Source organism: Epinephelus moara, chromosome 23 (assembly GCF_006386435.1).
Source record: "Epinephelus moara isolate mb chromosome 23, YSFRI_EMoa_1.0, whole genome shotgun sequence".
Classification (NCBI taxonomy): Eukaryota; Metazoa; Chordata; class Actinopteri; order Perciformes; family Serranidae; genus Epinephelus; species Epinephelus moara.
This window is the reverse complement of record NC_065528.1, coordinates 1,334,922-1,351,151: the sequence shown is the minus strand read 5'-3', so window position 1 is coordinate 1,351,151 and position 16,230 is coordinate 1,334,922. Positions and strand designations below refer to the sequence as shown.

General features: G+C 39.9%; 2 protein-coding genes across 2 annotated transcripts in view; one reads left to right on the top strand and one right to left on the bottom strand.

Moving 5' to 3' along the window:
* Nucleotides 1-16,230, top strand: part of LOC126385214 (pleckstrin homology domain-containing family A member 5-like) — a 628,760-nt gene that overhangs the window by 69,054 nt on the left and 543,476 nt on the right. The gene's annotated exons all lie outside the window — the stretch shown is intronic.
* On the bottom strand, nucleotides 8,028-13,790 carry LOC126384784 (zinc finger MYM-type protein 1-like). The gene is made up of 2 exons (XM_050036075.1): nucleotides 12,164-13,790; nucleotides 8,028-10,809 (listed from the first exon to the last, which is right to left on the bottom strand). The coding sequence occupies exon 2, from the start codon at nucleotides 10,218-10,220 to the stop codon at nucleotides 8,481-8,483; it is 1,740 nt and encodes a 579-aa protein (XP_049892032.1). The 5' UTR covers nucleotides 10,221-10,809; nucleotides 12,164-13,790; the 3' UTR covers nucleotides 8,028-8,480.

The following is a 16,230-nucleotide window of genomic DNA, read 5'->3' as shown; positions in this document are numbered from 1 at the left end:
GTCATTTCATGTATTTCTGTGAGATCAGGTTGTTATAGTGATAGCTTCTTTCATTGCACAGACCAATTTTTGTGTAGCACCTGCAACATACATGTCACAATGTACAGCCCTGACTATAATAAAGTTCAATAAAGTACTGTTGTAACTAAATAAATCAAAGTGGAACCACTGTGGCTTTTATTTTGAAGCACCTGGCTTGTCTTGGGCAGGATCTGTTCATGTCTTTGCTGTGAACTTGAAGCTTCCAGTCAACAGTCAGATGTTAGTAGTTAGCAAAAAATGAGACTAGCTTTCCTGAGCTGGAAACACACTAACCGCTCTCCAGTTTACATATTAATAGTATTTGCAAGTCTCACTGGTGCTCCATGGTCACAAAATGCAACTAAGTAGTCTTCTGCTGCCCTACAGGTGCAAAAGCAGCTGTCTCACCTGCTCTCATACTGTCACTCAGGAGAAAGTGATCTGGGTGGTGGAGAAGTATGTGTAAGATGCATCATGTTTGTGAGTCATCCTTTGTGTGTATCTCTGTGTGTTTCTGTGAGAAGGAGAGAGTCATAGGAGAGAGTGAGAGAACTGAAACACCAATGTGAGCCTTAAGTTGGTGGCTTAAAACAATGACATGACAATTTATGCTCAGTGTTCACAATATAGGCATTTTGTACATCCCATGCGGAGTAAGCTGAGGTACATCAAGTATATTATATATCACCCATGCCTGGCTTCCCCTCCCCTACACCCTCTCTCTGTCTCTAGCAGCCTGCAGTGTGTTACAATGTGCTGCTATGCTCTCTTGCAGAGCCTGATTGGTAGCAGTACAAGTTGGTGCGAGGCAAAGTGTGATTAATGCCCGCTGGCTGGAGAGAAAGGTGGACTTTTCTGCTGTGTTGGCTGCAGCTGCGCTTCCTCTGCCATCTGCTCGTGCTCACTCTCTCCAGCTTCCTCGCTTAGATATATGAAGGGAGTTACGGCAGAAACACACCAGCAGTGGCCCACTGCAATATTCCATTTTTCTGTGGCCAGGAGGTGTTTCAGGCACGAATATGCTGACCTATGTACACATTGACAGATGTAACATAGGTCAACTCGTCTCTGCTTAGTGGGTTCTCAGCATTTGAGAAAGGAATACTGGGTGCTGTCACCGCTGCCTTTGTGTTTGGGAGGTGGGGAGTAGATAAAGTTAATGCCCAGGAGCAGAGGCTGGGACAGTCACCGCTAACCACAGGAGCTCAGGCTACAGCTTGGACCTTCTACAAAAGAGCCACTACAGGTAAAAACTTTTTGAGATATTGAGAGTAAAGTCACAATGTAAAAAAATGCATTGTTATATGAATTTAGTTGTAATAAAAAAAAAAAGACAAGAAGAAAAGTAATAAAATTATGAGGAAAAAGGATACGTGACAAGAAACAAAGTAATAATATTATGACATATTTGAGGTCATAATTTAATGTAATGGTCTTAATTTGATCAAAAAGAAATCATTGATATATGTCATTACTGATATAATCAGTAGTGACATGAAGTGAAGCCATAGTTTACAAGAAACTGTTCTGTGACTAGAAGAATCCGTTTGTGACTTTGAGTGTGTCTTAAATTGCATACTTCTGTTAGTACACTTCAGTGTAGTACACTATGTACACTACGTACTTATTTCGTGGTGCACTATTTTCACCACGGTAGTGTTGTCTCAAATTGCCCACTGCCATTTTGCACTTATAGGTAGTGACAGAAAGCTTTTTTTCTAACCGCCTCTTTTTCTTCAACGTCTTCTCTTTTAAATGGCGAATTCCAATTGGACAGTGGAGCATTATCGCCAACATTTGGCCGCTATCTCCACCTGCACATACACCAAACTAATGCCACAATGTCAATGCTGATTAAAATGTGTTGCCATAGTGAGGTGCACGTTAGCTAGCTAGCAGGCTTACATCAACACTCACATTATTGTTTGCGGTACTAAATCATTACAGACCCAACAAACATTATTGACAGCTTCTATTTGACCACAGTAGTGGTACTCCTTGTTTTCCTTAGCCGCCATCACAAAGATGGCGACTGTTGAGGCTGAGAGGTGTCCATCACTCCACACTCAACTTTTGGACCATTTTGAGTGTGACAGTAGTACACTGTATATTTTCATACTATGCAGTGTGAATGCACGTAGCCCACTTGTGCACCCAAAATATTACGTTTTTAGTACAGAAGTATGCGATTTTAGACACATTGTCTGTATATACAGTTACAATTAATTGTATTACATCTAAAGTCATCATTTTATGAGAAATAAGTCATTATGAGAATGGAGCTGTAATAATATGGGAGAGTCATTGTGTAAAGTTGTAATTTTACAAAGGACCTTATTGTTATGAACATGCACTTTTATAAGGAACATTTAGACAATATTATTTGAGTATTATTTTATAAGTATGATTTTTTCACAGGTTGAAGTTAAAGATCTAAGACTTTTTTGTGCACTTAGTAGATATATTTCTCCCAAACTATGGCCACAAATTTGTTAAAATCTGTGTTATTGAACATTTCTGCTTTTCCAAGATAATCCATCCGCTTGGCAGGTGTGACATATCAAATTATCATTAACATATCATTAAACAGCATCATTACTACACAGGTGTGCCTTGGGATGGTCACAATAAGAGGCAACTCTGAAATGTGCAGTTTGATCACAAAGCACAATGACATGGATGTCCCAAGTTCTGAGGAAGTGTGCCATTGGCATGCTGATTGCAGGAATGTCCGCCAGAGCTGTTGCCTGTGAACTGAATGTTTCACTACCATAAGCCATCTCCAATTTCTTTTCTGTGAATTTGGCAGTTCATTCAAGCGACCTCACAACCACACGTCAGTACAATGACAAAATGCTGTCAGGTCAAGACCCTGGTGAGGAAGACGAGCATGGAGATGAGATTCCCTGAGACAGTTTCTCACGATTTGTACAAAAATTCCTCAGTTGTGCAAAGCACTTGTTGCATTAGCTGTTCAAGTGGTTGGTCTGCAGTTGTTAGGTCAGTTGGATGTACTGCCAAATTCACTGAAACAATATTTGAGACAGCTTATGGAAATGAAATGTAATTCAGTCTATGGGCTACAGCTCTGGTGGACATTCCTGCAGTCAGCATGCCAATGGTATGCTCCCTCAATACTTGTGAGAGTGTAGAGTGTCCTTTTATTGTGACCATCCCAAGGCATACCTGTGTAGTAATGATGCTGCTTAATCAGCATCTTGGAAAAGGAGAAGTGCTCACTCCTGACTATTATTTATTGAGTGCATGAAAAAAAGTCTTAGATCTTTAACTTAAACCTGTAAAATATGGGAGTAAAACAAAAGTGTTGCATTGAAATTTTAGTTCAGTACAGTATTTACAGTTCAGTTCAGTATTTTTTGAAGACAAACTCATGGTATTAGAGTAAAGTTTTAGAGAAAGTCATAATATTTCAAGAATAAAACTGTTATTAAGAAGCCATATTAATATTAAATATTAATAATGAAGCATAATTAATATATTTTAATCTGAAAAATTGTTTCTACTGAGGGGTTTCTTTTTTTCAGTTTATGACCAAAGTCGTGCAGCAGTGAGCTAGCAGGCTAATCCACCTCCCAGTTCCCTGGATTCGTGGAGATGGCACTGTGCCCTCTCTCTTCTCTCACATCATACTGTAGGCAGGATGAATAGGTAATCTAGTGCTGAGGCTGCCTAGGATTACAATGATGGAGGGGATCTGAGCTATTCTCTGCCAAACTTCTGAAATTCTCTCAATCCACACTGGCAGTTGCCAGGCCTTTTTTACCTCGCTAATGTTCTCAATCTGAGCTTGGAGAGCTGAGCTCTTCATTGTGTGTACGCATGTGTATGCTTACACACGTGTGTGTGCAAAACAAGCAAATGGATAACATGAATAGGATTTTGGAGGTGAGCCTGTAGCTCTGGACTCAATGGAGTCTTATGGTTTATGATTACAAATGTAAAAGCAGGAGATGGCAGCACAAAGAGGCTGTTTGTGTGTGTGACTGTTTGGATATGCGGCAGTTTAAGAGAAAGCGTGGCGGTCAGTGTGCATACCACCCCACTATCACTAAAGTAAAGTTGTTCCTCTGGCTTCCAGTTTGACTCTGTGGAAATTAACACACAGCAACACCCCAAATATCTCCCTCCACACACACACACGCACACACACCCTAAGTGGATGATGTTGAGCTGGTGTTATGGAGCATTGTGTTCCCCGCTGCTGAGTGTTCCTCTGCCACAGTCTAAAGCCATAAATCGGATGAAGTTAGCGGAGCAGTGTTGGGCCGGGCAGATACAGGTCTAACTGTGTGGACGTAGGCAACAACACAAATACCTCCAGTACAGTCCAGTTACTGATTTTGTTAATTCTCTTTCTCCTTTATTGGGCAGACAGCACCTGGCATAGAGGGACAAAAGACTGATGAAGGAGGTGGACAGGGAGGGAGACGGAGTATTGTGAGGGTGTGAATCACATGAATCATGTTTTGGCCTGATGAGAGCTTGTTTTCTAAGGACAGTAGAGATGGGTGAGACACACAGTTAGGGGTGGGGGAAATTTCCGAATCTTAGATGCATCGCGATTCAGACGTGGACGCATTTTATCTTGTGATTTAAGATACCTGTTGTTACCTTTGGTTCCGTACAACGAAGTTGTAACTTTGCAGTTTGCACGCATTTCCATTTATATGTTTAATAAAATATAATGGAAATGAATTCAACTGTTTCTTATTACAAATGCACTGTTTTTAAAAAATTGCAAGTGTTGAATGCTTATTCAGTGAGACAAAAAGAAATGTGTGTTGTGAAAAAGTGCATCAATATACATAAATTAAACATGCATCAATAATCGTTTTATAATCGAATTGTAGCCCCTGAGTTGTAATCGTTATCGAATCGTGAGGTGCCCAAAGATTCCCACCCCTACACACAGTCCTACAAATGGGGAGAAATTGCACACTTCAGTTCCCTAATCACACTGAATCAAAACACAGCTGCTGCCTCTGGTGTGTGCACACACCACACTAAACCCCAATTCGCTCACTCAATTTAAAAAAAAATTGGGAAATGGCTTGCACTCAAACATTTTAGTTTAGTACAATACAGTAACATAAAAGTTTTGAGCACACCAGACACAAAATAAATGTGTCACATGACCCTTGTCTGATAGGACTTTGATGTCAGTTAAATATAACTTTTTTTGTTGTTTGAGCCTTTAATTCTATATCAGATAAACATAAAAAACATTGAGTACACAATTTACAGCATTTCTTTTTTGAAAGTTTTATTGGACTATAAAAATACATCATGGTGAGCTGATCAATTTTGTGAAATATATAAACATGAATCACTGCATAATGGGTTATATGAGTGATTTAGAACACATTTAAACACAGTTTTCAAGCTTATGGCCTTAAACACATTGTCTCATAGCATGCTGGAAAACTCCACAAATTTAGCCCCAACATGCCACAATATATTAAGTGCACAATGATAGTGTTGTTTATTGGCCTTTAACTAATTAGGGAAAATTAGCGTCATAAATGTTCGTCAAATTAACTCAAAATTTTAAGTTTTTGTGTTGTTTGGCAATCCGGGGCATTTGTGTAGACTTTACATTAAAATTTTGTGTCATGGATGGATTGGGGTTTACACAAGTTATGCCTCCGTGCCAGAGATAGCCGTGGCCAGAGGCATTTTGTTTTCTGGTTGTCTGTATATACGTCCGAACTTCAGAACATCAGAACGTCCTACCATTCCATTCCTGTGAACTTAATGTTTTAATAAAGCATTATGGGAATTTCCTCAAATTTGGCACAAATGATCAACAGGACTCATGGATGAATAGATCAGATTTTGGTGGTAAAAGGACAAGGTCACTGTGACCCTGCGTCTGTCTTATTCTTCATCTCAAAAAGGCCTTGAGGGAATTTCTATAACTTTGACACAAATATCCACTCAGACTCAAAACATGAACTGTTAGATTTTAGTGGTCAAAGGTCAAGGTCACTGTGACCCCACCAGTTCTGATGTCTGAGAGGTTGTGTTGGTGTTTTTTTTTTTTTTTTTTTAATCTTTATTTCAAACATAGATAAAATAGAACAAAATGTAGGTGATCAATAAGGTAATCAATCATACAAGAAAAACAAAAAACAAACAAAAAAACAATCATAGTAACAAAGGTAAACATTTAGCGTTCGAAAAGGAGTAGGTAGAAGTGATGCACTTATCTTGACCTACCCCTTATTTCAAGTAATGTTGCTACAAATAAATATAGATTCAGAGATGCATAATAGTATGCATACATACATAATCAAAGAAATACAATCACAAATGCGAGTTGAATACAATCACAAATGTAAATGTAAATTGATACCTTAAAGGTTCTTCCAGAATGTTGTTAAGGAAAATAAAATCACAGCCATGGTAGACAGCAAGGAGAGAACGTGCACTGTTGCTGCTGATCTGATGATACATTTTTCCAGCTTGCTAACCATGGCAACCTCAGAGACGATGTTTTTGTTTTATTATATTGGTTGGCTACACTAAATCTTGTCATATTGCCAATTGTATCTTCATTTGAAGCCACAACCTGCTCTGTTTAGCGTATGGTGGAGGTTGTTAATAGGGTCAGATCTGTCGGTCGCCATGGTAGCAGAGTTGCACCCCACTGCAACACACACTGATCTAACCGTGGCCTATCTAAAAGCACTTTTAAGGACAAGGTCCATGTGATATAAAATTTTCTTCTTCTTAACAAATCCCATAAAAAGTTGCAAGTATATAAGTCCATTTCTCAACACTTTCTGTCTTTCATTCCCACTGATGATGTAACTCTCCTCACAGTTTTCCATTTCTTAGACATTGGGTCACTGTAGTTTTTATCAAACGTCACCAGGTGTGTGTGTACATGCTAATGAAGGAACATGTCACCTCATAATGTGTTCTTAATACTTTTTTGGATGATAGTGGAGTTCTATGGCAGACAGTCTTAGGAAACAAGTCTTCAAACTATGAACAGGGCCCCACAAAATCTGTTTACATTTTTTCTAGATTCTATTTTATTTTTTCCCAATTTTCATGTATCATTTTTTTATTTTTCTAAAATCTGTGTTTTATAATTCCAGCATGTTTTGTCCTCCGAAAGACAGTCCAATAATGTGGTAGGTGAATGAAATTTCTGCAATTCAACAAGAAAAATTCAAAATTTAGTGAATATCACTGGATTTGGTGCACTGAAAAAAACGATTTTGTGGTGTAGTAATATTTATTAGGTTAACTGTCACATTTTTATTTTCTAATTGTAAGTATCAGTGAGAACTGGAATTATTCAAGTAAAACTATATATGTCATTCATGTAATAAATAAACTGTGTGGGAAGAGTAAGTTTTATTATGTATTTTCACATAATATTCAAAGGTTTCATAGTCATTCACATGAACTTAGAAATACCAAGTAAGTTTCAATAGTGGTGTGCGTGTTTTGAATCCGCGCATGCGCATTGTGACGTGCAGGGGCGTCTCTAGGATTTTGACACATCCAGGGCTTAGCCCAGAAGAGTTAAGCAGATGCGCGCTCCGAAATTTTTAGACATAGAAACATTCTCCACATACCCTACAGGTACCTGCTCTTCTGGACTGAATTGAATTAAGGCATTTCATGGTTACCAGTTAATACCAAATAGGCTAGCAATTTTCACAAACTTCCCTCAATAGCCCAGGCACAAAAATGCCCCATTCATCATGTTGAACATACCAACAGCAACCATTCAGCAACAGTAAACATTGAGATGTTTAATGAACCATGCATCTTGTCATGTACAGTATTTACATTGTTTTATTTTGTACATTTAATGCTCTTTACATACTCATATGTATTTATTCTTTACATATTCTTTAACATAACATATTCTTTAACATAATATTTGTATCTCTTACAGGTCTCAGGTTAGGTCTCTGCCTTAACTGTTCTTAACTCNTGTTTTACTTTGTACATTTAATGCTCTTTACATACTCATATGTATTTATTCTTTACATATTCTTTAACATAACATATTCTTTAACATAATATTTGTATCTCTTACAGGTCTCAGGTTAGGTCTCTGCCTTAACTGTTCTTAACTCTACCTATTGTCTTTGTTTCTTGTACTTAACTTTTATTAATGTACTCTTTACATCTTTTTTCCTTGTTCATTTGTCTTTAGTTTTACTTCAAACATTTGTCTTGTACAGTATATCTGTCTTAACTTGCACTCTACACTTGACTTTACATCTTGTTTTTCTTTTTCTTTCTTCAGTCATCATGTACAATTAGGTCTCTGCATTAACTCTTACTCTACACCTACTGTCTTTGTTCATTTCTTGTTTGTAACTTTTTACTTTCACTCTACACTTGCCTTTCTTCATTCTCAGTTGCTATCTGTTTCTTCCTCATTTCTTTGGTCCTTTATGCATAAGTGCTTATCTCCTTGGTGTGGCTTGGGCGAACCGGTCAATGACATCACCATGATCTAAGCCACAAAGGACATCCTTCTCGATAGCCAACATAGCCAAATGATGTAGCCTGTCCTGGCCCATTGTTCTCCTTAGCCAGGTGTGGAGACGGCGCAATACGCTGAATGAACGCTCACAAGTGCAACTACTGACAGGTATTGTCAAAGCTGCTTGGAGCACTGGACTCAAGGTGGGGAACATATCTGGGTGAAGAAGCTTGTAAATACTGCCCATGTCTGACACGGCACCTTCTCTCTTCTGTCTGGTAATGAACTGTTTTGCTACTAGGATCTCCTCTTTTTTCACTGACATTTTGTAGTGTGTCGCAATGAGGTCTAGGGAATCCTCATAGAAAAAGTTATCAGACGCTGGGTTACAAGCTTGGATGCCTTTCGTAAGTCCTGCTCCCACATCAGAAAACCAGCTGTTCAGCTCGGCTAGCATACGGTCAAGGCATGGATAGAACAGGCATTGCTTCAGCTGGTCTTCTGTGCCCAGTTGAACCCTTGCACCCAAGGTGGACTCTACAGTGAAGTCCTCCATTCTCCTCTGCTTGTGTCTGCGACCAGTTAGGCTCTGAGGTATATTATTGGCAGCACAAATGGTTTTGGCTTCATTGAATAGCTTGTCTGCCATTTCATCCGTTCGCATGGATTTTAGTGTTTCTTGCACCGCATCTTTGAAGACTGTTGCCTGGGCCAAGTCCACAGAATCCTTCTGGAGGTACACGTGCAGCCCCTCTGTAGTTGACAGCATACTCCTGAACATGACTAGCAGATAGACAGGGGAAAGCCTGGACAATTTCGACAGTAGTCCGACACCTAGAGGTGTTGCACTCTCTTCCAGGCACTTCAAGTCAGCTTGCAGATTGTCAAGCATCGCTTTCTCTGACTTAACCTGACATGCCCATCGGCTTTTAGACAGCTGGACAAGTTCGCTTGTTCCCAAGCCCAGGAGCTTCTGGACATCAGAGAATTTCTGATGATTTACGATTGATACACTGAAGTAACTATATACACTCTCTAATGTTTCAAAGAGTTCACTGGCTTCTTGCACAGCCTTACATGTGTGGCAGAGAACCAGGTTCAGTTTGTGAGCATAGCAGTGAATGTACACAGCTTCTGGATGTTTCTCTTTAAAGCGGGTTTGAACACCACTAATCGAACCACTCATAACAGACGCTCCATCGTAAGCTTGGGCAACACAAAGGAGGTCATTCAGGCCATTTGATTCCAATACTTGTTCAATCGCATTTGTGATTGACTCTGCATTGAATCCCTGAAGGTTGCAAAGTTCAAGCAGGCGCTCTTTAACTGTGCCATCAGCTGCGACATAGCGGACACAGACAGCAAGCTGTTCTACATGGCCATCTCTTGCCTCATCTGCCATCACTGCATACATTTTGGATGTCTTGATCTCTTCCACTATGCTTGCCGTGACTGCATCAGCGCAACATTTTATCATGCAATTTTGCGAGTTAGGAGAAAGGTATGTAGAATGGGAAGGGGCCTGATAGTTTTGGAGGAAGGGGTCAAATCTTTCCAATAGCTTCATAACTTCTAAAAAGTTCCCCTGATTATCACTGGCAGCATTTTCACGGTGACCCCGGAAAGCCATCCCGTGTTTGCCTAAAAAGCTAGTGACTGCCACAATACGCTGCATGTACTCCCTCCTTTCATTAATCTGGGCAACATTTCCCACATTCATTTGGTCAACAACATCACCTTCTGTTAGTGTAGCTCTATAATTTTTCCAGGCTAGGAGAGATGACTTGAGGACAGCACTTGCCTCATGCTCTCTGTAGCTATCCAAGGCCCTTTTCCAGTTCTTAAAGCCCTCCGTGTTGAGGAGAGCATCTTTGTTTGCTCTAAGGTTGAGTTTACCAAAGAGCCTACACGAGAAGCAGTACGAAGAATTTCGGCTTAGAGAATACTCTAGCCAGTCAAACGAATCAAACCATTGCTTCTGGAAAGACCGTTGCTGCTTCCCAAAACTGGTCGAGGGGTACTGGTCCAGTCTGGGTTGCTTTGAGCCCGTTTCTCGTGTCCCTAAATCATTCTTGCCTAACAGGCTCCCTGTCCTCCCTGACCTCGAGTCATCTGCATTGCCAAAAAGGGGGGAAAGAGAGAAAATAAAGCTATGGCCTCACTCACATTTTAGTTCCAAAGCCAATGAGCTATTGATGGAATAATCTTTACATAGCCTACACTACTACAGGTACCTGCACAAGCATTGTCCTCGCTCTGGTCAGCAGCATCACTGGTAGCACCTCTGTCTGCTGAATCTGTTCTCATTTCTGAAAACGTACAAAATAATGTTAAGCCATAGCCTACTGTGAATTAAATATTAAATTAAATTTTATAATAAAGCTGATTCTGATAATCCTATTATTGCTTTTACAAATGTAAAACCTAACTGGGCTACTGAAAAATGACTTTCTAGAATGAAATTCTAAAAATGTATTATTTTTATTTTTTTTTAAATGTTCAATACTGTATAGAGACATTCTCCACATAGCCTACAGGTACCTGCTCTTTCATTGTCCTCCCTTTGGTCTGCTGCAGGATCCCTGAACACATCCCTATCTGCTATCATACCTGAAAATTAAATGTAAACATAACATTTTATAGCTTATTTATGAATGTACGTCTAGTCAATATTGGTATCCCATTGCAATTAATACAAATAATTATGGGCAAAGTTGCCACTAACTTATGGCATTTTCACATGCCCAAACACTGGACCAGTTACGCCACTCTAGTGTAGCATAAAAAAGACATATCTGAAATATTTTATTTTCCTGCATAATCGCCCAACTTTTCCTCTATTTTGCCCATCTGTCCAGCTTCATTTAAACCCAACCAGCGTTGGGGAACAACATGTTAACCTGTCCTAATGCTACCACCTAGTGGTGGAGAGACACCTTGAATAATCACACAGTGATTTTAAGAAACAAGCTAACTACCTCTTCCAACATCCCTTGTGCTTGTCTGTCTGATGGCAGCAGCAGTACCAGCAGAAGCAGCAGCAGCAGTGCCATCTTGATTATCATCATCTGAGAAAAAGTGTGTTAAATTATTTTAAGAACACACAATTCACACTACACTTGCATTCAGAGACGAATGCTTGGTTAAGTACAGGGGTGCACTGCAAACCTGTCATATCACCGGTGAAAAAGGTGAAAACGATGCAATCCCATAACCACAGATCATCAAATGAATGACCCATTTTGAATTTAGTTTGCACCCATGTACTGACATTAGCTAGCTAGGTAACAACACATTGTTTTTCCATTTAACACATTAGCAGCTACAGTAAAAGAGGCAGGCTGTGCAGGATCCCTGTCTGCTAGCTAGCTGCTATCATGCATGAAAAAGAAAATAAACAAGATGGTTCGACGTTATAGCCTAACATTAACTTTAGCTACTTTCCCCTCTAGAAGAAGCCCAAGCTTAATTATTTTTAGGTACACAATTCTCACACACTACAATTGCATTTACAGACAGATGCTAATAATAACAGATCGTTTTTTTCCCATGTAATATCAACTAGCTGCTAGCTAGCTAACATTAGCTACTTCCCTCTAGTAGTTCCAGCTGCAACACTCTTTTCGAAATTATACATTTTTACATAATTTCTATTCCCATTACCTCTTTGATTGCTGACCACCTTTGGGGGGAAAAACATGGAAATCTTTTTTTGTGACATCCCAAAGACAGCTGAACAGCTTGCTGTTGTCAAGCCTGCCTGTTGTCAAGTGCGCCTGCTGCCTGACGCTGCTGTTTTGGGTGAATGACGTCACGTGCGACCTGGAGGTGTTAACCACTTGTGTGCCAAAGCCAAAGTAGTGGCTTTTTAAAAAAAATAATAATTAATTGTTACTCAAACCTGTCCAAAAACACTGTTTTATTGAAGCATCAACATAAGATAACCGTAGTTTGAGGATGTGATCTTAAAAAAAAAAATAAAAAAAAGAAATATTATTTTATTTTTTATTTTTTGAAAATTAATATTTGGGGCTAATTAAAAAAACATCCAGGGCTTTAGCCCCGAATGTTTTAGCCTAGGGACGCCACTGGTGACGTGCACTTCGTTGTCCGCAAAAAACACACAGTGAAGAAGAAGAGGACGACGGTGGTCAGGTCTAATGGAGGCAGGAGCGGCTAAATCATCTTGAAGGTAAGTCATTCAGGGTTTTTCCTGCATAGACGTGGGGAAGGGAGGAGAAATAAACGTTTCAAATATCCGCGGCGTTTCTAGGTCGGCTTGGAGAGGCCGAGATCTTCACAGCAGCCTCCGCCAGACCTCACCGCTTTCCCGCAGTCCGCTGACAAACTTGAGCGTCTGGCTCAGCTATAAGCTAGAAAGCTAACGTTATACTAGCAAGATTCAGAGTCAGTAACACAGCGTATGGTCAGACAAACAGTGACCATAATTAGAATTTGACAGTATATTTAAATTGAGAGGGGCAGCACCTTTCTTACAGCGTGTTGTGTGTTAATGTTACGCTACTCTGGCCATCTTGTGGTGTTCTTAACAGTATGTTGTGTGTTACTCTCGCCAGCTTGTGGTGTTCAGAGGATGAAGCACTGAAGTAAAGGAGGAAAAGCCTGACCCAGATGAGGATTTGATGTATCCCTTTTTATTACGGAAAACACATTATGTGATCAATTTTCATTGTGCCCCTAAATTTCTTTCTGTGCTCCTAACTTTTTCAACTTGGGAGCACATGTGCTCCTTGGGAAAAAAGTTAGCGTCAAGCCCTGACTTACTCACTGCCACAGTCTACCAGTCAGTCTGGTGACAAGCGAGATGACTTTAATCTTGTTAACTGTATAGCCAATATCAAATGCAGTCATGCTTAATACATTTGCATGATCTGTAAATGTATATCCCCCAAATTTTGCGACGCGCACGCCACAGACATCACCACCAAATCCCCTTTCTGAGCCAGGAAAAACCCTGATGCTAATTATTATAATTAAGCTAAAGAGGAAGCTATCATTTTTGTTATTTTGCAGTGTACTCTTAGTTTGCCACAAATCTAAAATCTTACTGAGACAGACAGTCTATGCATCTACAGAGCAAACAGAGGACAGGAGAGATGTTCATTCCCACAAAATTTCACTGGGTTTATCATGTTAAATATGATTTAATTTATTGGCATTTCAGATTTGTTTCTTACTGTGGCTGTATATTTTTATTCCATATATGAAAATAGTGTCTGTGTGTTGCATTTATAAATCCATTAAGAAATAGTGTTTGTGAAAAAGAAAAAAGTAAATAGCATAATCGTACTTCCTTTTTTCAGATCAAGGAGGAATTCAAAAGAATCACAACGGTTCCCTTGGAAAGAACTTTTCTTGCTACGCTGGACCTCTACACTCCAAAAATGCAGGAGATATTCAGCAAAAAAGGCGGAGTAGCTGGGACCAAAATACGACCACTTCTGGATTCACTCAGCCAGGTAAAGCAGGGTTTCGGCTCAAGACCAATTACAGAAATTTGATGTCTTGCTGGGACCCAAACCTGATCTTTCTTTGTCACATGCGCACACATACACACGCACACAGGGAGAGAAAGAGAGAGGGGGGGTGGGGGAAGAGAAAGAGGGAGAGAGGGGAGAGAGAGAAGGGGAAGAGAGGGCGAGAAATACAGGGAGAGAGAGAGAAAGACAGGGAGAGAAATGGAGAGAGGGCAAAAAAGAGCGGTAGAGAGAGATGCACCTGAGCTGAACAGACAGTGAAAAATCATGCTCTCTGTCTATTTTAATTTGGAAAATAAATTCACAAAATTGACATTTCACTCTGCTAACTGGCAACCCAAGCAAAATCGGTTGGCAACCCACTTTGGATCCTGACCCAAAGTTTGGGAAAGGCTGAGGTAAAGTTTCAAATGCATACAGTTACTTTGAACTGGGTTAACCTACAGCAGTTAAGAGTGAAGCCCTCAGAAGACCAACCAATGTAGATCCAGGATATCATAGTTTTGTATGAAGTTTGATGTTGCTTCTATTGACAACATGTCTAGGTTAGTGAATTCATATGGTACTTCCTACACAAGTATCTTCTGTCTGTTAAAACAGCGACACGTTGAAGCGAGACGGGAGGCCATTAGTCGCGCCCTGATTGAATTCCTGGGGGAGTCTTCAGGGGAACTCATCAAGGACTACAAGGTAAATTCAAACATTTTCAGATCACAAAGTTCACTTGAGTACATTATATTGAATTCTTATTCACTTCCCCTTTAAATACAACTTGCTTGAACCATCAAATAATTGTCAGAAAATTCAAATTTTTGAAAATGTAGCCTTTATTGGTCCCTTTGAACAAATTTTTTTTTTCTTCAAATATTTTCCATGATGAATGATAAAATAAAATAAAAAGACTATATCGCTTGATGAAATTTTGTTTGATGCTTGAAAAGCAAAACAATGAAAATTGACAGAATTAAGCGAAGTATTGGATACCTAAGGCTGATCATTGCCTTTTTATAACAACTCAATAAAAGAAGCAAAATGCATCCTTTCACTTAGTAGTCTTTATTGTAAGTGCATTCTGGTGGTTCTTTCAGTTGGAGATGACGAAAAAGATATTTTCATAGACGTAATTAAACTATATGACCTATTACAGAGTAGGGCTGTCAAAATTGCTCAAAAATGACGTTCGAATATTCCTTCTAAAAATAACTCATAGGTTCGAACCATTCAAATTCTTTTTTTTTTTCGCATTATGTCCACAAGAGGGCAAACTAATACAAGGAAACATACTTGTATATGTTACAAGGAAACATAACTACTTGTAGGTATTTTTATTTCAACATAAACGTCTTTGAAAACATTTACGTACCTACACATTTAAACACATAAAACAATTATCTATAACATTACGTTATAAACGAAACACATAAAACAATTATCTATAACATTACGTTATAAACGATCGCGGACCTCTCACTCGCCCCCCCTCTCTGACCCGTCAGGTCACACCGCCCGCGGAAGCGCTGCGAATAGCCTCGAAGCGCCGAGAAGCGAAGTCAGTCTCCTTTCGGCGCCCATGTTAACCGATTGTGTCATCCACACCGGCTGCACCGCGCAGCTCCATGGCCGACTCGCGCCCTGCAGCAATTGTTTCGGCATCTGGTCTATTTTCTGCGCGAGCCGCGAGCGAATGTGTCGGGTGCCGGAGACAACAGCTGGGAGCAGAACCGCTTGTCGAACAGCATGGAGAAATGCGCGTCTGATGTGAACGGAAGTGCTCCGGCTCGTGCGAGAATTTCGGTGCGCTGCGCAGCACTTCCGCGGGCAGTGTGGCCTTATGCAGTGCGTTCAGTGCAGCGGCCCAGGCCAACGCCCACTCACAAAGAGGACAGCTGCGGTGGTGTTTTTTTTTTCTCCACAATTGAATATCAATTTTCACATTCAAAGGTCCATTTTTTTTTCAAATTTAAATTTGAATTTAGAATATTTGTTGACAGCCCTGTTACAAAGTGCATGAGTGGGAATGCATTCATAAAAGTCTCTAAATTAACTCAGTATCTCATAAGAAATAAATCTAAAATGTCAGTGAATTAAATCATATTCCTGACATGAAAAACAGAGTGAAATTTGAGGTAATGATTATCTCTCCTCGCTTCTCTTTTCCCCTCTCTCCTCCCTTTTCCTGTGTTCTTTTCTCTCTCCTCCCCTCTCCTTTCTCCTCTTCTTTCCTCTCCCCCC

Bases quoted from the DNA above. Each gene is read 5' to 3' on its own strand.
- LOC126384784 (XM_050036075.1), bottom strand. From the start codon at position 10,220: ATGAATGTGGGAAATGTTGCCCAGATTAATGAAAGGAGGGAGTACATG.